We start from the raw sequence: 25355 nt of genomic DNA on the forward strand, positions 1-25355 counted from the left end.
TGGGGTGTGTGTTGCATATGTACATGTGAGGAGTGCCGTGAATGTGCGTGTGTGCATAGGCCTGGAGAGTCACTTCGTCTAGTTCACAAACAGTGCCAGCAGCTGCTCTATGTGTGTCAGTCATGTGACCCTCACCTTGCAGGTAGTAGTACCACTACATTTAGTCTCCTGTTGTCACAGCCATGTCACTTTTTTTTTTTGTCTCTAAAATCAGATTTTGTTTTTTCTTCTTCCTGTTTCAGAGCTCGACGAAGTTGACCCTGAAACTGGAGAGAAAGCACAGGGATGACCCCGCCCCACCATCTATTTATCGGAACAGTCCTACTCCCTTAACCTCCTGATACACCTGAGCAAAACTGTTGTTCTTCGAGGTTAACTGGTTTTACAACTAAAATATACAAATAAGATCAAACTGATGCTTTTCCTTCCCTACAGTGAGAAACAGGAAGTTGAAACTGTAGGTACCTGTACTTACCTGCAGCAGGTGTTTGTCAGTCTTTAGTCATTTTAAAGTTCAAGTTACAGTCATTAATAAAAAGATTCACTTTCAACTTTTCTCCTCTGAACTTTAAAAATTAAAAGTCTGACAAATAGTTTAAACTGTTGATGATCAATCATCACATCACTGATTATTGATGATGTTGGAACTGTTGATCAGGTTGAATGATGAAAGGTAGGGTTGGACAAAACATGTGGTAAACATATTTTTTCCTTTCAAATTAAAAATTGTTGAGTGTTTCCTGTCACACCTGTGTTTTTGTGTCAGCAGGTGAGTGAATCTGTTTCTTTAAACCTTGCAGAGCTAGCAAAACAAAACTTGATGAGCTTTTATTTTGAAAATGTTTAACTCACATGTACATCTCTAAAAAATTATGAGGATCTCATACGGCCTGACGTGGTCTGCTCCAGGATAACAGACAGACTGATAAAAAAAATGTTTTTTTCTTTATTTTAAAAAAGGAAAAAAAACTCTTTACAAACTTTTTACAAAAAACATTAAATAATCTGAAAATATTTACATTATTTGTTACATGTACATCCTGTTATGAACCTTTTCACAATAAAAGTTCTCAAAATACAAACTTCATTTTTTCAGCAGTTTCAGCTCTTCTGACTGGTTAATGTCAGTCACTCTTCTTCCTCATCGACTGCTGCTGGCTCAGTGGGTGGAGCTTCATCCTCAGAGCTGGTTTGACGAGCTGCCGTCCGAAACAAGCGCATCAAATCCCGAAACCTCCTAGACACCTGGAGATATGTGGAAAAGTTTACTGTTTATAAACCTGAGCGACACCTGGGAATACAAGTAAACTTGATGATTGTCTAAACATGAAGCAGAAAACTTCTTTTGTCTTTGAAGACAGAATTTTAAAAAATTTACCAATCACAGCACCAACAGAAGATTAAAAAGCCAATCACCTCACTGGGCGTCTTGTTGCCGAGCAGAGTAGAGATGGACTGAAACGTGTTCTGATTGGCTCCTTCCTGCTGACATGTTGTCAAGATGACTCGATCTGCTTCTCTGTGAAACAACAACAGTGTAAATAGGAGGTACAGCAGGAGATTCAGCAGCAGGAGCTGTGGCAGGAGGTGTACCTGGTCCACAGGATGACTTTCTCTCCACTTGCTGTCAGAGAAATGTTCTTGGCACAGACGGGCAGGTCGGGAGGAGGACTGGGCCGAGGTAGAGCAGAGGAGACGGAGGTGGAGGACAAGGTGGGGGAAGCAGAGGATGAGGTGCAGACAGAGTGAGAGGAGAGAGAGCAGGTAACTGACATAGAAGTCAAGATGGAGGAGGTAACAGAGAAAGAGGTGGAAGTGGTAACAGAGGAGGTAGGGATGACAGGAGGGGGTTGTAGAGTCTCCTCCCTCCTGCTCCTCTTCACTGCTGGGCTTTGCTCCTTGTCAATGTTCCTTCTTTCCTCCTCATCTTCATCATCATCCTCATCATCCATCTCCTCATCCTCCTCCTTCTCATCGTTCATAGGGAATGAGCCTTCCCATGATGCACCACTTCGATCTGTTGATGCAAATACAATTATTAAAAAAATTAACACATACCTGTCTGTTGATTAACTCACCTGTCTGGTAATTATCACACACTCCTGTCTGTTAACATAAGGGAGCTGTGTCAGTTACACACCTGGTTGTGGACTGTCATCATCCCCCTTCAGGTCCAGATATTTGTCACCTGGTTCACCGCGGGCGGAGCTTAACTGAGAGTACAGAGGGTCCAGGCTCTTAATTGCTCTGGACACAACCCCTGAGGTCTAGAGGCAAAATGAACAGGTGAGTCAGGTGTCTTTACCTGTCAATGACTCATATCTGATAAAACATGGAAGACAGACCTTGTTGCCATGGCACCGAGAGCATCCTTTCCTCCTGTGTCTGCGGATCTTTGCATCACGACAGAGACACGGCCACTCTTTGTCTGACCAATCACAGTCCTAGAAACATCAAATGTTGCCAGAACAGATTAAATGCATCCAATGTGAGAAGAAGGCCATGACTGAAAGTTCACTAAAGGTTTTTTCAGACCTTGTAGTTTCTGTGGGTATTCATCTTCCTTCTCTGGCGCCGGCTCGTCATTGGTTGGATTTTATGCCCCTCCTCTTCCTCTTCAAGCTCTGGGAGCGTCACTTTCTCAAAGCCACCGCTGATCCCACCTCCTGATACCTGGCCAATAACTTCTCCGCCATCTGACCCGCCCCCTCCATCCTCTGGCCAATGAGCTTCTTCAAACTGTCCGGGACGGGCTGGAGGGGGGCGGAGCTCATCAAAAAATACCCAAAATTCAGCTTGTAGATGGGTGTGGCCTTTTAGCAGCGTGGCCATCTGAGCTTTCAGCTGTAAATCAAGAGAACAGCTGATTTTAGCTCAACACACTGATAAAGAATTAATGAATAAACAGATGATCAATATCTTAAACAAACAGTAGGTCAATAATTTAAACAGCTGATTAAAATTTTTCATTCGTGTAGTTACGAATAACATTATTTCCCCTTTTGTTTTGTTGGTTGATTCTACTGGAATAAAATTATCCATTGATAAGATCAATCAGATCCATGAACAGTTATTGATAATGGCTAAACTGGTCTCTGTACCAGTTGTACCTCATGGATGCTGGTTGGACTCAGGTCTGGACCGGTCTGAAGAGCTTTGATGATCTTCTGATAATGTGACGGATTATCTCCAAAACTGATCTCCAACTGTCGCAGGAAACGACGGCTGCGTTCAAACGCCTGCTGCTCCTCAAACTGCAAACACAAGAAAGAGTTACACCAGTGATTTATAGATAATCAATACTTCAACGTTCACTGACAGCTGCAGGTAAAATACAGCATCAGTCAGTGAAACGTCTGAACTGTAACTCCCCTGTGATCAGCTTAGACAAAACAAAGACAAGTTTTAGGAAACAGGTTGAACAAGTTACTGTGGACTACACACACACACCTTTAATACACCTGAGCTGCAGCTGTGATTAGGGCTGGATGTCGGTTCTAATCTCCTGAATCAATTCTATTCTATTTCAATTCACGAAGTCCAGAATCACTTCAGACAGATGTTATCTGGTGTTTGTTCCCCTGCAGGGACAAATGGAGAAGAATCTACACACTGTTCAATTCCAAAACCTCACATCTTGTAGCCAGAGATAAAATGTCTTCAACGAACACAAACTGATCTTAGATCAGTCTGCTGAGGTTTTTTTCAGTAGCTCCCAGGGTCAGTGAACCATCAACAGACCTGAAAACTGGTCTACACACACTGTAACTACTCACCTCACAGTGACTCATCTGCACTGCTTTTAACTTCCTGTGGATATTTCACACCTGAACCACTTGTAACCACCACACAACATTCACATGAACTTACTGAAGAAAGACACAAAGACTGACCTCCAGATTTATAAAAAACTGGTGAAACTATTAATTACTCTTTTTTTTTTTTTTTTTTTAAATCAGCCCTACCTGAGATCCACTTTATGTGGTACACCTATGATCCTGCAATGATCCACCTGGTCTGAACTAGGTGTTGACCTGGTGTTCACCTGTACTCACCAGTCCACACTGCAGCGCCTGCTCAGGATGCAGGAATGCGGCGAAATCGCGGAGGAGGTCTGTCCTATCTCCCAGGATGCTGCGCAGCTTTCTGAACAGCAACACCACTTCCTGCCCTTCTCCCACCTGCTCAAACTCATTCAGCAGAGACACAAACTCCTCCACCTGCCCAGGTATATCTTGTAGGGCCTCACGCACCTGTCATCACACAGTAACACAGGTTACTACAGCTCATTGCCTCCCTGTCTAGGACAGTGAAGCTTAGTCCTCTTACCCTGCTCAGGTAGCTCTGAGCGAACGCCACGTCTTTGCTCTCTCGGTGTGGGTCGTTGTCTAGGATGTTTTCGTCGAATAGCTGCAGCAGTTTCGCAGCATCTTTGCTGCGACGCTCTTGACGACTCCTCCTCAAGTTGCGAAGTGGTCGGCTTCGACCTGCAGAGACAGAGAGGTCAGGGGGAAAAAAAAACACGTCAGGAGACATTTAGTGAAGAGACTAAAGAGAGCAACTTCTCACCTCGTCCTCGTCCAGGACACCTCCCTCCTCCTCCTCTGGGCGTCCCCTCTCCTGATGGTGTCTCCTCATCTCCTCCCACCTTACTGTTCCGCCCCTCTCCTGACCCGCCCCCTTTAGGCCCCTCCTCCTCCTCCTCCTCCTCCTCCTCCTGAGAGCCAGGGGAGGTCGGGGAGTGATCCTCCTCTGAGTCTCCATCTGCACAGAGACGCCTCTCGGCCGCCAGCCAGGTCAGCTGCTTCATGGTCTCCTGAAAGGTCACAAGTCAGATGTTAGTGGCTTTATGGGCTCCTACAGGGGTCAAAGGTCAGGGGTCAGGGTATGGGACCAGAGAAAGTGGAGAGGGCAGACAGTTCATTTCCTGTAACTGTGTCCCGTGGGTTTCTCCACACACTCCCCCTTTAGGAGACCAACAGGTCTGAGTCTATTCATTCCAGTGGGAGAAGTCGTGATCACAGATCATGATTCTTTCTACCTGTAGTCAGCGAAATAAATATTAGATCCATGTTTCACAAGCCACAGATCTTCAGAACATTCTGACATCAAAATGTCATTTTTCAAATGATAGATCAGGGGAAAATTAACTTTATTCAGACCTGTGTGTGTCTCAGTCTCACACTCTGACAGCTCACAACACAGATCTGTTCTTTCTGTGGTTCTGGTTTCACTGCTTCAGACAACACTACCACAGAAGTTTAGAGGGACATATACCTGAAACCATGAATTAAAAGTTTAAACTTCGATAAAACTTGTATTTTTTGCTTAATAATACTGTGATTTATTATCATGTGACTGTTTTTGGAGGGAAAACAGAAAGTACTAGACTGAAGTGATCTTGTTCTGGGTTGATCAGATATTAAGCAAGCGGATAAAAACAAGCGGAAAAATCAGGCACTAATTCAAACTGTATCTAGAGCTGTGACGTCACGACCATGCCCACTTAGGAGACAGGAAGTGTCTACCATTTCATACCACTGGTGCTGCCTATAATGCGTTATCTTCTGTATAGGGGATCTTTGATGGAACCATGTATCCATCACAACAGAGTTGTCGAGCACCTCATCACGCTCACCTGCACTGATGAAGGAGGACTTCCTGTTTACCTGTAACTCTGGAACAGACAGAACTGACTCCTCTGATGCTGATGACATCACTTCCTCTTCATCTTCATCCTGTGTGAGGTCATCAAAATCCTCCTCCTCCTCCTCCTCGCCCTGTCGGTCCTGATCTTCATCTTTATCCTTCTCTCCATCGTCCTCCCTCTCTCCTCCCCCATACTCCCTCTGTCCATCTTCCTCCCCTCCCTGCTCCCCTTCTCCTCCCTGGTCCTCCTCTCCTCCTCCACCTGCTTCTTCCCCTCCACCAGGTCCTGCACCTCCTCCCTCTCTCCCCTCTTCCTCCTCTCCACCAGTGTTGTCTCCTCCATTCAAACTGACCACTCCCACAACAGTCCAGTCCTGCTGCTCCACCTCCTCCTGCTCCATTGTCTCCTCCTCCATCTCCTCCTTCTTCACCTGTCCCTCTCCCTCAGTGCTGACACAGCTCCTCTCCTCCTCCTTCGACAGTGGGCTCAGTGTTAATGTTGAAGCTGAACTTTCCTGCTTCACCCGTTTCTCCTCCAGTGAGGGGTGGGGCCTTGTGGCGATCTCCTCTTGTGCCTCCCTGATTGGTTCATGGTGTTGTTGTCTCAGAGCATGCTGGGAGGTGGCAGTGGGCAGAGTCTGTGGCATCAACATCATCTGGAGGAGGAAGTAGCCCGGTTTTATGGCGGCAGCTGAGCAAGGTATGATGGGTTTTGTAGTATCGCGGTTAGACAGGGAGGGGAGGGGGAGGGGGTTGTTTTGTTGCCTAGAAACATTCTGCTGTGTGCTCTTGCCAATAAGACAGCAGGACTGGATGACGTCAGTACACACAGAGTGGGCAGGAACTGGGTGAACAGCAGTCAATGGGAGAGCTTTAGAGGTAGGAGGCGGAGCCAATGGAGGGGCTCCTGAAGAAATGGGACAGTCAGAGGGTAATGTAACACTTGGAGGAGGCAGAGACAGGTAGCTGATTGGCTGCATGTCTACCTGTCTCTCTGTTGGTCTGTCCACTTGTCTGTCTACTGGGGCTTTGGCAAGTGGGAGCAAAGATGCATTGTGGGCCAGGGTGAAGAGGCGTCTGTGTCGAGGGGGAGGTGGGCGGGATGTCTTATTGAACCAATAGGGGTGGAGCCTGAGAGTGCACCCTAGAGGAAGGGAGGGGGAATAACAGATGGAGTCCACTCGGGTCTTCTGGATGATCTGTTGACTGTTCTACAGGTGAGAGACAGGTTAGTTAACATGTTATTAACAGGTCAGTTAACAGGTTATTAACAGGTCGGTTAACATGTTAATTAAAGGTTGGTTAACAGGTTATTAACAAGTCGGTTAACATGTTAATTAAAGGTTGGTTAACAGGTTAATTAACATGTTATTAACAGGTTAATTAACAGGTTAATTAACATGTTATTAACAGGTTAATTAACATGTTATTAACAGGTCAGGTAAATGTTATGAAAAAACTATAAGAAATGAGTGAAAGCATTAGAAGTCTGACACCTGCTGGTGAAAACAAGAACTAAACTGTCGCTCCATGATCTGATGTCAGTGGACAGTGTCATCGCTTAGCCAGGCCTTTCAATATAACAAGTAATGAAATAAATGAAGTAGATTAGTTTGTTTACATTTCAAGTTACTTCACTTAAAGCAATTAATAAAATAAAGGCTAAATTAAAGATGAAAGAACTGGTTTAATATTGTTTATGAACACCCACATCAGAGACAGTGATATTCAGGATGTTCTCTCTCTAACTGTCACTTCAGAAATGTTTTACTGTGTCTATAACATTTACTTGAATAATTACTCTGAGAGGTATTTATTTAATGCTCATATAATCCAGTAATCTAAAATAAAACAAAAGAAAATAAGTCTTCAATTTGTGCTCTCAGCAAGTGTCAGGCTTCTGGATTTGAAACTAGACCTGAATGTGGATCTGGTTTAGTCTGCCAGACCTTAAGCCAGTTGGGCATGTTGGAGGCATTTCTGTCCACTGGGGGGCGCTGGTCTCCCGGGTGAATTCTGCTGCAGGCAAGCGGCAGAGGGGGGACGACTTGATGCATCATGAACATCTGAAAACATCATGAGAGGGGTTTTACTTCACCTGCCAAACGACAGAGACCTGTCTGACAGAGGACATGATTTCATATACTTTAAGATTTACTGATCACAGTTACAGAGACATCACCTTGATGACATTGTTTGGTGGCGCTCTCGGGCTGCTCATCTCTCTGACATGTTTCTTGAAGTTCCATCGATTCTTACACAGCAGGTACGAGCTGATCAGCTGATCAGACTGGACCACCCCCTCGAAGTGCTTCAGACCTAGAACTATCAGCCTACAAAGAGGAATCATAGGAAATAGACAGTGTGTGAAATATGAGTCTAAACGATCAACCATATCCACTCAAAAAAACAATATCAGACTCAAAGATGGCTGAGAGTGGAGTAGTAGTGAAGATGTACTGGTCCTCTCCTACTACGGGGGTGTGTGTTCACATTGTGTACATACATATATATATATACATATATACATACACACACATGTGTGTGTGTGTACTGTATATTGTGTAGTAGTGTAGATGTACCCATCCTCTCCTGCTGTGTAAACACTCCTGTGGTTTTGGCTGTGGAAGGCGGGGTCCAGGCTGCAGACAGGAAGTAGTTCTGGGTAGAGGAAGATGGGTCGAGTGGCGAATAGCCAGGCGGTGTCCGCAGGCAGCAAAGGGAAGGCGTGGCCTTAACACAACAAGAACCAGAATCTTAACCACAACCAGAACAAGCTGAGAGGATTGAAAGACTGAAATAGCCATGTTACCTCTGGTGACAGAACAAAGAGACTTGAGTGCTGCTCCAAGTCCGTCATTCCCTCTGCTACCAGGCTACTAAACACTGACAGTTGTCTTTTTTAATGATGGTTACATTTAAACTTTTAAATTCACTCATTCGTTTTATTATCAATTTTATTATTTAAATTATTTAGTCACTTCATGAATTGTAACAAATCAGTTACTTTATTTCTTTAAAATTTTATTTATTTGTGTATTTAAGGTACTGCTCGTTGTTCCCTTGTATTGACCCAAGTATGTTGAGCTGTAACATGTTGTAACTAGTTTGCCTTTGAGTTTTGAAGTTGTGTGTATGGACTGGCAAAGGAATTGTCCTTTTTTGGAATTAATGAATCTGAATCCGAATCCTTACTGGTGGTAGCAGGAGTCATTCTTGGGAGCCAGCGTCTGGAGGCAGCAGGAGCAGCAGGAGCAGGAGGAGGCTCCTCTCTCCGCTCCACCTCCTGCAGGAGATCCAGTGCCCCCTGGAGGTTACACACTCTGAAGCTGCTGGGGAGAAACAGCTCCTCCTGACGACTGGCAAACTGCTGCAATTCCTCCTGGAGGGAGGAGGAAGGACAGACATTTAGTTACGTTGTTTTTTACTGACTGAACAGGTAGTGTTTGCGTTGTTGTTGTTTACTCACTGACCAGATACTGTTTAGTGATGCAGGTTTCGTGGTTCAAGGCATCAACACGGTAACTAAGCAGATGAACCTGAGTTAACAGCTGCACATGCTAAGACAGAGAGAGAGACAGAAACATTTCAGTCACACTGTCTCAGTGCTCTCAATACATTCTGTGGGAGGATGCAGAGTTAATCTTAGATTCAAGAGCATAAACCCTGAAAACTTCTTGTAGCTTATTCCCAGGTTTAATGTGACATATAATCTTCCAGACCCCTGCTGGGGTCCAGGCACTGAAGGCTTTCAACATTGTTGGTCTGTCATGGCTGACATGCCTCTTCAATGTCGCATGGATGCAATGGATAAGGATGCCTCCCAGGCCCCTTTCCATAGACGTTTTCTGGGCATGTCCAACTTGGAGGAGGCCCTGGGACAGACGCAGAACTCACTGGAGGGATTATATATCCCATCTGGCCTGGGAACGCCAGGATGAACGAAGGATGTCTAGAATTCCCTGCTTAGCCTGCTGCCGCTGTGACCCGACCTCAGATAAGCAGAGGAAAATGGATGGATGGAATCCATGCTTGCCACAGGAGTCTAATAACAAAAACTGACTCAGGTTTGTAGAAGGCAGACTTTTCTCCAAGGTATCTCAATGATGTGGGCTTTGTTGATAATTGGCAGATTTTCTCAGGAAGAACTGGTCTGATTAGAAGAGACGGCATACATCCCACGCTGGACGGAGCTGCTCTCATATCTAGGAATCTGAATTTATTAGAAAGCCAAAGCCAGTCACTGCCATTCACCCCCTAGAAACTGTGTCTGCCCCCTGACCACATAAATTCATAAATAACATCGTTATGATGAGTTAGTTAGCCATGACTGGCTGGAATTGCTGGTTAGAATACTGCATGTTGCTCAGACTGAAGTTGAGGCCATCCATTAGAGAGTTGTCTTTCAGGCTTCCGTAGGCTACAAACATAAATTTAATTGTAATATATCAAAAAAGCAAACAGAGGAGGAGTTAGACATGAAAACCTAATAAAAATGTATCCAACCACTATACCAGTACCAAATAACAGGATAATTAAATGTGGATAATTAAATATCTGATCATTATTATAAAATAATACACCTATAATACATCTACTAGTCAATGATCTGATGCGCTAGAGGACAGTATATAATACACTAGAGGACAGTCAATAATACGCTAGAGGACAGTATATAAAACACCAGTGTTTCTCAAACTTTTTTCAGACCGGAGACCACTTAAACACTAAAATAAAACTCACAGAACCACCTAACTCCTTGAATACCCCCAAAAACAATAGGGCCCACTACTTCAATGGTATTGTCGTGAGCCTGCACAGAAGAATGTCATTTGGGACGGAGTTTTTTTTGATAGGACAGTGAGGAGAGACAGGAAATACTGGGATAAAGAGTGAGGGAATGGCATACTTTAACGTGTCCAACCAATGGGGGTTGAACTGTGGATTTCCTCATGGAATTTACACCCATGTGGCATGCACCCGAACTACTTGGCTATCAGATCGCCCCCAACTTGGGACAGTGTTATAATTATCCCCAACCACTGCACCTCACACACTGCATAGAAACATGTGGTGCTATTGATGTGGCTTCAAAATTCTCACTCACATATGAACAGTGGCTAGATGTCATCAAACACACCACAAGTCTGACAACATTAATGGTAACACATAACACTTGACACTTGTCTGTTGTGTCCATTTTGTCTGAAGTTTCATTTGATTTTCTTTAAATTGAGCTGTACTTTAGCCTCCAGTCCGTCATTTTGTCCGTTGTCAATGATTGATAGTTTCCAGGCTACTGATAACTGGTGAAATTTAGCACAATCCCAGGGCATGTTAATCATAAGATTCATGCATATTTTGTTTCAAATGTCACACTGATCATTTCTGACAGAAATCCTAAAACATAAACTGTAAACTGGAGAAGCTATGCGAGTAGACAGTGTCAAAAAATGGTCGGTTACAGTGAAGTCTAACAACACCGTAAAACAGCCAGTTCAAATAATGATGGATACTATATAAAATACTTTAAGAGAAAAAAATGTGATGTGTCCCTACATGACTTTCAGAAACAGAAACCAGCTGAGGGGAGGTGATGTCACACTGAGTGATGGAGGAGTAACAACATGGCTGCTCAGTCTGAGGTGGAGTTGTCTGACATACCTGCTGTATCTGCTGCTGCAGCTGCAGTTTCTGGGTGAAGTCCAGGTGGAGAGCGGGGCACACGCGGCTTGGCAGCACTAACACAGATGTGGTGGTGTTAGGTTGTGGGCCAGGCGTGTCTTTCGGGTTGCGGAGATGATTGGTCGCGTCCTGCAGGGCTCTCCTCTGTTGCAGAGCTTCATACTGTTTTCTGACTGTTCGCCGTCGCTCGGTTAGCATGCCGGCTAACGGTGCCTCAAAACTACAAACAGCAAAAAACAAGCTAAGAACACATTGAAGTTCTCCAGTGTGACAGTCTGCCGGGTTCTCTCCTCTCCTGTGTTAAGGCAACATTGACACAGGTGTCTTCTAAAACGGGTGTCTACGAGGTGTAAATAAAGGTGAGAAACACTGTCCCAACTGTGTTTGGATGGATTTCAGAAATGGGACAACTTTGGTTACAACTTATCTGACCGGAAGGGGACGTAGCCTGAAACACAGTCTGAAACACGAGTGAAACAGGATGTTTCCCCCAGCTGGATTCTTCTTCATGTTTCTGTTTGAAGAAGCAGCAGCAGAGGCTATTTCTCTTCCTCCCAACCCAAACAGTAACAGCACTTCTCTGCTGCACCGTCCCAATAGGAGGACTACACCACTGTGTTCACATGCTCCTACACTGAACACTATTAAGTTTCACACTGCCTCCATTACAGTGTAATGTCTCAGTGTTTCTGAAATTAAAAAAAGCACAGAACAAATAAATATTTTAAAAAAGACACAAATCTAAAATCGTTACACTCTTGGCATTCTCTCAATCAGCTTCATGAGGTAGTCACCTGGAATGGTTTTCAATTAACAGGTGTACCTTGTCAAGAGTTAATTTGTGTAATTTCTTGCCTTTTTAATGTGTTTGAAACCATCAGTTGTGCTGTGCAGAAGTAGGGTTGGTACACAGCTCCATACAGTGAATAGCCCTATTCGACTACTATTCTAATCCATATTATAGCAAGAACCACTCAACTAAGAAAAGAGAAAGGACATTCCATCATTACTTTAGGACATGAAGGTCGGTCAATACCGGAAAATTTCAAGAACATGAGGACCACCCCAGGAAAGGAAGACCAAGAGTTACCTCTGCTGCAGAGGATAAGTTCAGTAGAGTTACCAGCCTCAGAAACCACAAATTAACAGCATCTCAGATTAGAGTCCACATAAATACTTCACAGACTTCAAGTAGCAGACACATCTCAACATCAACTGTTCAGAGGAGATTGCATGAATCAGACCTTCATAGTCAAATTGCTGCAAAGAAGCCACTACCAAGGAAGAACAAGAAGAAGAGGAAAATTGCTGGGGCCAAGAAACACAAGGAATGGACATAAGACCAGGGGAAATCTGTACTTTGATTTGATGAGTCCAAACTTGAGATTTTTGATTCCACTCGCCATGTCTTTGTGAGACGCAGAAAAGGTGAGTGATGGTTTTTACATGTGTGGTTCCCACTGTGAAGCATGGAGGAGGAGGTGTGATGGTGTAGGTGTGCTTTGCTGGTGTCACTGTTGGTGATTTATTCAAAATTCAAGGCACACTTAACCAGCATGGCTACCACAGCATTCCGCAGCGACATGCCATCCCATCTGGTTTGTGCTTAGTGGGACCATCATTTGTTTTTCAACAGGACCATGACCCCAAACACACCTCAAGGCTATGTAAGGGCTATTTGACCAAGGAGAGTGATGGAGTGCTGAATCAGATGACCTGGTCTTCACAGTCTCCCGATCTAAACCCAATTGAGATGGTTTGGGATGAGTTGGACCGCAGAGTGAAGGCAAAGCAGCTAACAAGTGCTCAGCACCTCTGGGAACTCCTACAAGACTGTTGGAAAACCATTCCAAGTAACTAACTAATGAAGCTGATTGAGACAATGCCAAGAGTGTGCAAAGCGGTCATCAAAGCAAAAGGTGCCTACTTTGAAGAATCTAAAACATAAAACATATTTGTTTAACACTTTTTTGTTTACTACATAATTCCATATGTGTTCTTTCACAGTGTTGATGTCTTCAGTGTTAATCTACAATGTAAAAAATAGTAAAAACGAAGAAAAACCACTGATGGGAAGGTGTGTCCAAACTTTTGACTGGTACTGTCTGTATAATTCAACTGATTCTGGTCTGTTAGAGATAAAATGTGTAAAACATTAGATAGGAATTGTTAATGAGGCATTCATTAACAGGAGTCCGCAAGGTAGTATAAATGTCATCACCTTGCCAGCAACGTTTTGAGGAATGAACGTTATAGGTTCCAAGCTAACATGATCTCTCTCTCTCTCTCTCTCTCTCTCTCTCTCTCTCTCTCTCTCTCTCTCTCTCTCTCTCTCTCTCTCTCTCTCTCTCTGAATGTCTGCTAAATATCACTAGATCACTGAATTCTGTAATACCGGGGGGGGGGGGTTTAGACTTTTTTTCTTCTATTTATTCTTTTTTTTTTTTTTTTTTGCTGTTGCGGCAAAGATTTTGGCGTGGTGGGCTGCCACACAGTAATGTTACTAGTGGAAACACTGGTCTGTTTATACAGATGAAGGTGTTTACATCTGACAGCCCTGCCACTGCCTGACCTTCCATCATGCATCAGGACACAACAAACATACTGTGAAGGAATTTTACCGTAAAGCCTGGGGAACATTGAATTTGGGTCCAGTCTGTGATGGGGAATCCTCTTCCTCCTGCTCCTCCTTTTCCTCCCGTTCCTTCCCCTGCTCCTGCTCCTCAGCTGCCACCTCCTCCTCCTGGAGCTGCAGAGTGACCACACATCACATGACAAGACCTTCTTGACTTAACAGTCCATGAAATACTGGAGTGACCTCAGCGAGGAGGCCTACAACACTGACCCAGTTCCACCAGGTCTGTCAGGAGGACTGGACCAAGATTCAGAAACTGACTGTGAGCAGCTTGTGGAGACTCCTGAGACGTTTGACCAAGTTTTAACCATTTAAAGACAAAACTACCAAATATTAACAAAGTGTCCGTGAACTTCTGACACGCTGGGAACATGATGGAAAAAAAAAAAACTGAAATAAATCACACTCTCTACTTTTATTCTGACATTTCACCTTCTTAAAATGAAGTAGAGGTTCTGACCTACCCAAGACAGGTGATATTTATTAGGATTGAATGTCAAAAAGTGTACAAAACTATGTTTAAATGAATTTGGCTGAGGTGTGGATAAACTTCTGACTTCAACTGTAGATGTAGTAGTTAGTACTTAGACCAAGGTCTCCTACTGCACTGAAGCTTTAGTGATGTCCCCCACTCATTGCTTTGGATGAAAGCATCTGACAGATGGTAAATGTAAATGATGACCTGAGGTTTCTATATTGTGCAAAACGACCAAACAAAACACACGTTGCCTATACATATGAAAAAAGGCTCCACCAACTCTACTACGTTCTTCATACTCTTCTTCTACCGTTCAATTTTAAACAGATCTCTTCTTCTACATTTTAGTTTTAAACTCATCTCTTCTTCTCTATTTCCTCCTCCATCCACTCTCATCCAGAGTCTTCGACATCTAAAACAGAGACTTTCAGAAACGCTGCTGAACCCATTTTAGTCTAAAACTCCAGGGTTGTGTTGTAGTTTGGACGAACAGAAACAAGGACCTTTGGAAACGATTACGGAGACGCCCACGGTGGCTCCTGATGGCTCTTATCAGCCTGGACTACCAGTGGTGAAACAACATGGATAATGTGTTGCTGACCTTGTTGTCTTTGCAGCAGCTGTTGTTCAGTTCAGTTCTGTATTTTAACTCTACAACTGTCTTTTGCTTTTCCTCCTTCAGAGGATTTACTGGAACTAACCAACTGAGAGGAGGCAATCTGCTTCCTGTTTGCATCGGCTCGCACACGCTCAGTGTAGGTGAAGGTCATCTGATGAGTTTTCAAGTGTGTTAGTGTAGATGGAGATGGTTTAGTTTTAAAATGAAAACATATCAGTATGGACGATGCCTGAATGTTTGTGTGGCCCTGAAACAAAATACAACATGTATCAGCAGTAAGGTCACAAACAGTTGGTCAATAACACAAACAGTTGGTTAACAACATTATCTATGAAGACTAGAATCATTCCTAGAAACCAGTAGAAAAACCATCTGCTGGAGATCAACTCACCGTATCAAACAGCTCCTCCAACAGCTCGTTGACTTCCCTTTCTGAAAAAGAAGAAGAGTTTAGACTGAGGGGAAGCCAAGAAGAACAACAGGACTGTGTGTCTGAAATCACTCTTTAAACTGCTCTACATTTCCTGTCTGACACTTTTTTTTTTCAACATGTATTCTAATTTCTGTTAAAAATCCCAAAATGCAATGCCTGGCATGTTACAGGTGAGAAAATGAGCACTGAGCAACTCTGCAGCTGTCAGTTATGAAGAAACATGATGAAGACCAGAGAGATGTGACACCTACTGGTGATCTGGACCGCCCGGTCTGTCCTGTAGTCCTCTAGGTCAGGTTCATCTATGTCATCCAGGAAGTTGTATTCAGGGTCATCATCATCATCGGCTTCCTCTATGAAAACAAAAAGTCAGTGATGTAAATAACAACACAACGCCGAAGATGAACTGTCTGACGACAGGAAGACGAACAGTTTGACAACAGGAACAACAAACTGTTTGACAACAAGAAGACGAACTGTTAACAGGAAAATGAACTGTTTGACAACAAGAAGACGAACTGTTTGTTAACAGGAACAACGAACTGTTTGACAACAAGAACACATACTGTTTGTTAACAGGAAAATGAACTGTTTGACAACAAGAAGACGAACTGTTTGTTAACAGGAACAACAAACTGTTTGACAACAGGAAAAACAAACTGTTGACAGGAAAATGAACTGTTTGACAACAGGAAGTTGAACAATCTGACAACAGGAAGACAAACTATCTGACAAAAGGAAGACAAACTGTTTGACAACATGAAGACAAACTGAACGTGTAGAGCAACTGGGCAGACTTTTATTTTGACAGCACTGCTGTCAGCCTGACCTCTGACCTTCATTGTCAGGGGCCATGAGACCCTGCAGCCACTTAGTCCAATGACGGTCCTCCTCCCGCTGGGTGGGGGTCAGGTCATACATGTCAGCGGTGATGTCAGGGGCCAAAAGCTCTGCCTCCAGCTGACCCAGAGGAACGTTAACCAGACGAAGTTTGGAGCGCGTGCGGTATGCCAAACATCCTTCGTCATCACCATCATCATCATCATCAGCTTTTCTGTGCAGAGCCTGAGAGACAGACAGGTGGAGTCAGACAGATACAGAAAGACAAGATGGTTAAAGGGATATGTGGGGCTTGGTGGGAGGCTGAGGAGGTGGTGTTACCTGGTCAAAGGTGTAGGTGGGGCTACAGTCCAGCTCCTCCTCTACAGCGTTCAGTCTCTCCAAAAAGGAGGATTCAGCAGGAGCCGTTAGGACGTGCTGAGGAGCACAGGTGGAGGTCATCACCTGTTCCCTCAGAGGTCCTGAAGATGTCTAAACAAAAGGTAAGCAATGAGGATACTTGTAGGAGATAGGTCATCAGTCTAGTTGTGGGGGTCAGAGATCAGGGTACCTGTGGAGGTCAGGGTACCTGTTGGGGTCAGAGGTCAGGGTATCTGAGGGAGTCAGAGGTCAGGGTACCTGTGGGGGTCAGAGGTCAGGGTACCTGTGGGGGTCAAGGTACCTGTGGGGGTCAGAGGTCAGGGTACCTGCGGGGGTCCATCAGTCCTCTGGTCTCCTGGTAGTCTGGGCTGAGAGCTGTGATCCATTCTCAGAGGTGAAGCCAGGCTGTCTGCATCACTGAGGAAGGTCTACACACACACACACACACACACACACACACACACACACACACACACACACACACACAGTTTAATTTGGTGAAAACTCTGGTATGCTCAGAATGGTTAGGGTTAGGAAAACACCTGAGGAACACCTGTGTGGACGGTCCAGGTCATCCTCCAGTCAAATCAGATGAACTTCCATACAGTTGTTACAAAAACACACCTGTGTGATGTGGAAGCCAATGGGAGACAGATGTCATACCTGAGGTGTGGAGCAGAAAACAGTTTCTGCTGCTACCTGATCTACCAGATCAACCTGATTAACCTGATCCAACAGATCCACTGGATCCCCCAGATCAACCTGATCCACCTGATCAACCCAATCCACCAAATCTAAGAGATCAACTTGATCCAACAGATCAGCCTGATCCAAAAGATTCATCTTCTGAATGCTGAGGTCAAAGTCTTCCTCAGTGAGGTTCTCAGAAGGCCAGCTTGGTATCAGTACCAACTACATCCATACCTCAAAAACCTGATGTTTACGGTCTGTCAGGATGATCTGAAATAGATACAACAACCATGACCTAGACAGAAACCTGTGGCATTTCTGGATCAGTGCCTCACAGGCTGCACCAGGAAAACTGTCAGTTTGTCCAAGTTCCTATAGCCATTGTTATTTTAGTGAAGTCGCATGATCATCATAGCCATCATTAAGAATCAAGAATCAAGAGTACCTCCAACCAGAGTGTTCAGGTGCCCCTATACCCCCCATTCCATTGTTTGTTCGGCCTCTCCGTCTTCGCAGCCTTTGATTTTGATTTGTTTTTCAAAAGATCGTTGGATTGATTCCAATTTTCTTTTCAAGTTTCTTGTTTCATCAGTCACATACATACAACGTACATATTACATGTGTATGAACTGTAAACCAGCTATTAATGTGTGTGTGTGTGTGTGTGTGTGTGTGTGTGTGTGTGTGTGGACTGTAAATGAGCTCTTATTGTGCCTGTGTGGATCAATCGATTGTGAATGCAACCATGCTTGCTCCCCTGGCTTCAACACACACTGACACTATACTGGTCCACTTAGACAGTCGTGCAGCCTGTGGAGGCAGGGGCAGGCTCCGCCACTCCTGCATTGGACGTGGCAATACCACAGACAGTCACCCCACTGCTGTTGGATGATCCAGGAGTGTGTAGCTACATCAGCTGACCATCACCATTTTTTACAGGGGAGTTTTACCAAGCTACAGTGGGAGACTACCATCTGTTAGCTGTGGTTGGCCACTAAGAAAACAGTCAGCCAATCAGAAGAGAGGCAGCATAGTGATAAAAGAGATGTAAAACCACAGATTTATCCTCTGATAGACCAACACTGGTCTGAACAGAAGCTACAATAAGATAGAACAGGTCATCGATTCAATCACCTCCTCAGCTGTGTCTTCCTCCTCCTCTTCCTCATCAGGACAATACTCTTCATCTGATGAGTCCTCATCATCCTCAAGATCAATGTCCACAAACTGAGGGGGCTGCAGGAGAGACAAATAGAGAGAGAGAGAGAGAGAGAGAGAGAGAGAGAGAGAGAGAGAGAGAGAGAGAGAGAGAGAGAGAGAGAGAGAGAAGAGAGAGAGAAAGAGAGAGAGACTTTGACTTTTAAAACCATTGTATTAAACAGTCAGTTTTTATCTAGCGTGATATCACTAAACATACTGGCCGGAGAGACTTTTCATCAGCATTACAACCTCTAATTAATAGTAAGGCTTTTCCCCCAGGCATCGGAATGAGTATTTTCAATGACTAGTACTGAAATTAACTAAGATTTGTTTCTGATTTATTTGAAAATGGTAATCTCATGTCATTCAAACAAATTCAGAACAAGTTCAAAATACCAAATAACCACCTCTTTGGTTTTCTTCAAGTGAGGCATTTTGTAAAATCACATCTTATATTCCCAAATGATCAACCAATTTGAAGCCCTATTGAAAGCTTTCTTCTTAATTTAAATCTAACTGCCTTTAACAACAAAAAATTAATAAAATATTATTGAAAAAAAAAGTCAGTTTTTTCCTCACACAGAATAAATAATCTCATTTTTGGATAAATTAATGTAAAGAAAGAAAAACCATAGACTCAGTCACTAATGAACTGAGACATGTCACAGATCACAGATGAAGCACCCGTTCTCCTGTCTCTTCAACAGAGACATCTCTGAACACATCTCATAATAAACATCTTCAACCATCAGATGAGTACCAACCAGTCTGTTGTGAATTCCCTGCTGTGAGGAGTACACGTCACAGCAAGCTGTTGCATGCAGAGACTGATGGACTGTTTTGCGCATGCGCAGTGTGGTCAATAAACTTCCCTGTGCAGTTACCTGGTCGAGCTAATCTTCTGCCGACCGCCAGCGCTCTTCTTCATCCCTTTGTACTGTACCATAGTGTGCGTCGGTGATGATGTAAGCTATGTGATGAGCGAATGTTGTTTACATTTCCTGTGTGATGAGAGCTAATAATATTAGCAGGGGTAATAAGCTCAGAGTTGTTTGTTAGCTTAGCGTTTAACATGTCTTACTGAGCTCCATAGACATGGACGGCCCGTCCGATAGGTAACTCAGTTAATTACCACACATTTCATTTCCTTCTGTGACTGTTTATTTAGCGGTGTAGCCGCCGTTCATCGAGGCCACTATTATATTGATGTTAGCGTGTCAAATTGACCGGACTAGTAGCCGGCGGGGCCGTCTCAGTTTAGCTTGGTCACGTGACCTGCCTGTTGCGCTCGGCCATTGTATTGTTTAATGACCCTGCACTGCCTCCTATTGGTCATTTGCAGTATGACATGTTATTCATGTTTATTGTAATTCAGGGTTTCTATTATTAATGCCACTGTAGTTCAATTATTATTAATATCATTTACTATTGTTGTCTTTGCAGACATCACAAACCACACATACACACAACCACATACTACAGTGCCCTGTTCATCTGGAGAGGTGTCAATAAAGTCATCTAAAGGAGAGAAGTTGCTGCATCTTCTCTGACCGGAGGATTAGGCCAGCATATACATAGCCAGCATATCATCACCGAAGCTGTACGTTACACAGTCCCTTCATCCCCTCTACACAGTCTGTACACCCTACACACTGGATATCCACACAGACAGCTTCACCACCGAAACAGGAAATTAAGCAGCTTGCAAACATGTCTTTTCATAACCAGGTATTTGGGACAATATAATAATAAATATAAAGAAAAGTGTTCTCCCAGACCTGTACACCATGACTCCATAGTACTCAGCAGACCACATAACCTCTGACCGCCAGTGATCCCACAGAACAGACAGTGCTGTCCTGTCCAGAAGAAATCTATGAGTTGTTTTTGGATTTCAACAAGCAGGCTCCTTGGTGTGTTTCAGTTTGTTTGTGTTCAGTTTGTGCCACAGTGTCGAAGCAACCAAGCTGTTAAGAACCAAATTTGACCATTTAGACAACTTTGCACATACCTTCACCACTAAACCCTTCCATTTTTGTTTTTCAAAGTCCTCATTACCCAAATAAAATCCTAAAACCTTCATACTGTTCCCTTTCCATTGCAACCCTGATGGAAGAGTGGGCATCTGGCCCTGCTCCCAGAGCCACAGCGTAGAGACTCAAATTTGGCTCAGTTAACTTAGCAGATGAGGCTGTTTGCTATAGACTAAGGCAGGCCACCAAGGTGCAATATTTTAATGACCTCTATAAAAGTATCCCACTTGAAGACCTGAACTTAAATCAACATGAAATTAAAACAAAATTAGACAACATAGAATCAGCCATCAAGAATAACCAAAATCCATTATATTACCCTGTTTACACAACAGACAAACTGAAAACTCTCAAATCAAAAAAAGCTTGTGGCACAGATTGCATCAGAAATGAAATGCTGTACAACAGCACTTCTGAGCTGCACAAGAGCGCTGGCTGCTTTCCTGATGTATGGAACCAGGGGCTGATCATCCCAATCTATAAAAATGGAAATAAATCAGACCCTAATAACATCAGAGGGATCTCTGTCAGCAGCTGATCTGTAGTACCATGAACTCCAGGATACTACCCCTTATCCAAGACAAAAACATCATTAGTAAATGTCAAATTGTCTTTCTTCCAAATAACAGAACCTCTGATCATAAATACACCTTACACACTTTAATCAATAAACATGTCCACAAAAAAAGGAGGGAAAAGATTTGCTTGTTTCATTGATTTAAAAAAGCCTTTGATTCCATTTGGCATGAAGGACTTTTCTTCAGAGTCCTATAAAGTGGACTGCATGGTAAGGTAAATGACCTTATAAAAAAGTATGTACCAGCACAACCAGTGTGCTCTGAAAATCAATAATGAAAAAACAGAATATTTTAATCAGGGACATGGTGTGAAGCAGGGATGCTGTTCAAGTCCTACATTACTCAGCCTGTATAGCAATGAACTTGCAGATCAGTTGGACCGTTCAGCAGCTCCAGGCCTCACATTCTTAGATACAGAGATTAGATACTTGCTTTATGCAGATGACCTTATTCTATTACCTCCAACCAGTGATGGTCTTCAACACAACCTGACCATCCTGGAACAGTTCTATCAGAACTGGGTCCTGGATGTAAACCTTAAAAAAACACAAATTATGATCTTTCAGAACAAACCCAGACGTCTGGAAAACAACTACCACTTTAATCTGAACAACACCGCCACTGAAGACACAAGAAATTATACTTACCTTGGTCTGAACATATCTGCATCAGGGAGTTTTAATATGGCTACACATGCACTCAAAGAAAAAGCCTGCAGAGTAATGTCTGCATTAAAAACCAAACTATCCAACATGAACATCCCAATCAGAATCTGGACAAAAACATTTGATTATGTAATCTCACCAATAGCTCTCTATGGAAGTGGGGTCTGGGGCCCACTCAGTGGGTCGGAGTATGGCTCATGGGATAAACACCCAGTAGAAGCTCTCCACTTTGAATTCTGCAGAATGCTGAATGTCCAAAGAAAAATGGCAAACAACGCAGCCAAGAAGAACTAGGACGTTTCCCTTTACAGCTAAACATCCAGAAACGGGACACAACATTTTGGACTCATCTTCCAAGTCCAAAAGACACACTTCCATTCAAAGCTATGAAGACCTGAGAGCTGAATCCTGAAAACAATCCATCAGTCAGCTGATGGTGAAGCTGACCAGACAAGCACCCATCAGCACTGCTCCAAAACAATACAACATAGTAAAACTAATTATCAGTCAGTCAAAAGATCTTTATACACAACACTGGAGAAATTTAACCAAAAGCCGGACGGAAAAGTAAATTTAATTGTTATCTGACCCTAAACAAGAAATAAAAGTCTGAGTGTCTCCACTTTGTCAGAGACAGGAAGCAGAGACAGATCCTGACCAAACAGATTGACCAACAGGAAGTCACAGACAGACATGGCTGCCCAGAGGAGCATGTCTGTGGTCACTGCTCGACAGGGAGGTAGAGACTGAGACACACTTCCATATCCACTGTGAGAAGTTCTCTCCAGTGAGAGACCTCCTCTACAGAGAAACAACCAAGAAGATACCAAACCTCCAGATGTTAACCCCAGAGGAGAAACTCACTGTTCCCCTGGGTGAAGGACCAGCAGCTCCCCTGTCTGCCTGCCACAGCCGGAGGGACTCACAAAATATATGATAAATGATTGTATGTAGATAAATGTATAAAATTATGTGTTCCATTGTCTTGAAAAATATTTCATTGTCTTATATGAAAATCTAAATCTGCATCAGTTATATTAAAGATTACTGTATTAATATTCTGTAAACTGCTTTGGCAACATGTTTTTGTTCATGCCAATAAAGCTATTTGAATTGAACTGAGAGAGAGAGACAGAGAAATATATATATAGAGAGAGACAGAGACAGACAGAGAGAGAGTCAAGAGAGGGAGAGAAACAAAGACAGAGAGAGACAGACACAGACAAAGAGAGAAAAAAAGAGAGACAGACAGACAGAGAGACAGACAGAGAGAGAGAGAGTCAGAAATCATCCTGTAAACTGAATGAGTCAGTTTTACCTTGACTGTGTTCACTGCTGACAGAGTCCAGTTCAGTGGCTGTAACCGGAAAGACAGACAGATACAGACAGACAGGTGGAGGACAGACAGGTAGAAGACAGTCATTATACAGACTTGTTTATATCCCTAGATAAGGTAGCAAAAAGGATTATTGGAGGTGGAGTTCACCTGTCCCTGCTGGACGGCCTGCTTCAGTCTGGACCGAGTCATCTTAGGCTCCTGATGGAAAACACAGACATACAGAAAGGAGAAAGGCAGACAGAGAGACAGGTAGACAGACACACACAGACAGACACACACACACACAGACTGTAGGTTCAGGTTGTTTCTTCAGGTCACAGTTGAATTTATTTGTGTGGCTCAAAATGAAAACTTGAAGTGGATCTTTACAGAGTCAGGACCTGACTCCCACAGTGAGCCCAGAGACATTTAAACTCCTGAACACAGGACAAAGACAACATGGAGACTTACAAACATAGGAAGGTCCTGAGTGTCTCTGATGGCAGCTTTCATCATGGCCACCACGCGCTCATGGGTTATCACCTCCTGACAAGGGTCACAGAACACATTACACACTGTGTGTGCAGAGCATAAAACATGTTACACACTGCTAGTGTAAACATAAAATGTGCTTCCACATGTGTTAGTGTGTATGTGTGTGTGTGTATGTTAGTATGTGAATTTGTGTGTGCGTGCATTGCTCACGTGCAGGATGGTGCGCACGTTGCTAGTCGTAAGATTGTGCTGTTTGGACTTCCTGTCCAGATCAATGTCCAGTCGTCCCAATTCATCCTCACTGGACTCGCTGGTCTCCATGGCGACAACCTCCTCCCCCATTATCCCCCCACCTATGGAGACAGACACTTCATGTGTGACAAGTCAACATTTGGCTCTGCCTCCATCAGGTGCACACCTGAACGTTTGTTGTATGCCTGTCACCTGAGACAGGTGTTCTGTCCTCAGAGGGGCTTCCTGTGAGAAACATGGACACTGTTTGTGACTTCCTGTTCTGTCCAAAGACGCTGATCTGTCCATCCATCCTCAGTGATTTAAACTGCACGGGACAAACTTCTTTTCCTGCTGGATGCCTCCTGTCTGCACACTGAAACACAGTGAGGAGGATGATCAATACCTCACTGATCAATACAAGTGATCATGTGTTATAATGGAGATTATACTTAAGACAGACAGAGACAGACAGGTCTTTACCTCATTAGATATTTAAGAATCCAGTCTAAACATGAAATCACACACACTCTATTACACTATAGCACTCGTCATGGGTTACCTGACTCTGGTTACCTGACTGTGGTTGCCCGACCTTGGTTACCTGATGCTGGTTTGAGTTTGAGTTAGTGTTTACTTGTAAATGCCATGTGAACATGTGAAACATTTGTTTCACAGATTGAAACCAGTTAAATATGTTGACCCCCCCCCCCAATCACCTCCAGCTCCAGACTCCAGCCCCCATCATCTAAAGCTTCATCAGACTTCCCCTCCAGTACCACCAAACAGCAGCAGTCCTCACATAAGTAACCTCCTTTAGCTCCTTTAGCTCCGTTGATTTGCAGTTACCGGTACAATAACAACAACAGCGTTTAGCTGCTAACGTTAGCTGTGCCACTGGGCAGGCGCAGTGGTTGTTTCGCCCTGGGCAAGTTTGTGGCGCGAAGTTCGATAAGATCAATTAAAAGACCATGAACCATCAAACACCAGAGAAAAGCAGATAAAAAGAGAGAAACTTGCCGCTGGACTGATGTCAGCAGCCATCACTTATTCCGTCATGTTAGCCCTGTTAGCCCTGTTAGCTCGGTTAGCTCCTGTTCCGCCAACAACAATAACACTTCCGTCCCGCCTCCTTCAGAATAAAAGCGGAGAGTCGTTCGTTTTCCTGGCGGCCAGCGGACAATTGAAAAAGGCGCCAGCTGCTGTTACAGATGAAATAACCCCAGGACCATCGTTACAAAACTGTCTGTATTCTGGATATAAAAACTGTTTCATACAAACATATTAAAGCCAGTGTTTTACCGCTTCTTCACTGATTAATTAATTCAGTCCATATATTTCATATATTTATTCCACAGTTACCAGCCATCAGCTGTTTTAGGGTTAGATAAACGTATAAATGTACCAGAGTACCCTATAAACATGCAATAATATCATTACCATTTA

The 25355-nt window shown here is 43.7% G+C and overlaps 1 protein-coding gene across 6 annotated transcripts; it reads right to left on the reverse strand.

The window, feature by feature from the left end:
• Nucleotides 1-811: 811 nt before the first annotated feature.
• On the reverse strand, nucleotides 812-25088 carry gon4lb (gon-4 like b). 6 transcript variants are annotated; one of them, XM_071469131.1, is made up of 30 exons: nucleotides 24930-25088; nucleotides 24123-24285; nucleotides 23889-24031; nucleotides 23655-23729; nucleotides 23352-23402; nucleotides 23184-23222; nucleotides 18524-18625; nucleotides 17026-17127; nucleotides 16661-16810; nucleotides 16336-16564; nucleotides 15751-15852; nucleotides 15458-15498; nucleotides 13956-14083; nucleotides 11314-11554; nucleotides 9123-9209; nucleotides 8845-9031; nucleotides 8232-8382; nucleotides 7832-7982; nucleotides 7599-7715; nucleotides 5670-6860; nucleotides 4570-4816; nucleotides 4330-4487; nucleotides 4056-4253; nucleotides 3111-3254; nucleotides 2536-2844; nucleotides 2346-2444; nucleotides 2141-2267; nucleotides 1594-2017; nucleotides 1417-1519; nucleotides 812-1245 (listed from the first exon to the last, which is right to left on the reverse strand). In XM_071469131.1, exons 1-30 carry the CDS (start codon nucleotides 24951-24953, stop codon nucleotides 1129-1131), a joined length of 5400 nt encoding a protein of 1799 aa, XP_071325232.1. In that variant the 5' UTR covers nucleotides 24954-25088; the 3' UTR covers nucleotides 812-1128. The 6 variants fall into 6 exon arrangements, with proteins under 6 accessions (XP_071325232.1, XP_071325234.1, XP_071325233.1 ...); XM_071469133.1 differs by having other exon boundaries at nucleotides 24123-24278; nucleotides 24930-25029; XM_071469132.1 differs by lacking the exon at nucleotides 24930-25088 and adding an exon at nucleotides 24629-24916.
• Between the last annotated feature and the right edge of the window lie 267 nt (nucleotides 25089-25355).

The sequence above is a fragment of the Trachinotus anak genome, unplaced genomic scaffold (assembly GCF_046630095.1).
Source record: "Trachinotus anak isolate AG129_WGS33_773 ecotype Australia unplaced genomic scaffold, CSIRO_AGI_Tana_v1 ptg000032l, whole genome shotgun sequence".
In the NCBI taxonomy this organism is placed as follows: Eukaryota; Metazoa; Chordata; class Actinopteri; order Carangiformes; family Carangidae; genus Trachinotus; species Trachinotus anak.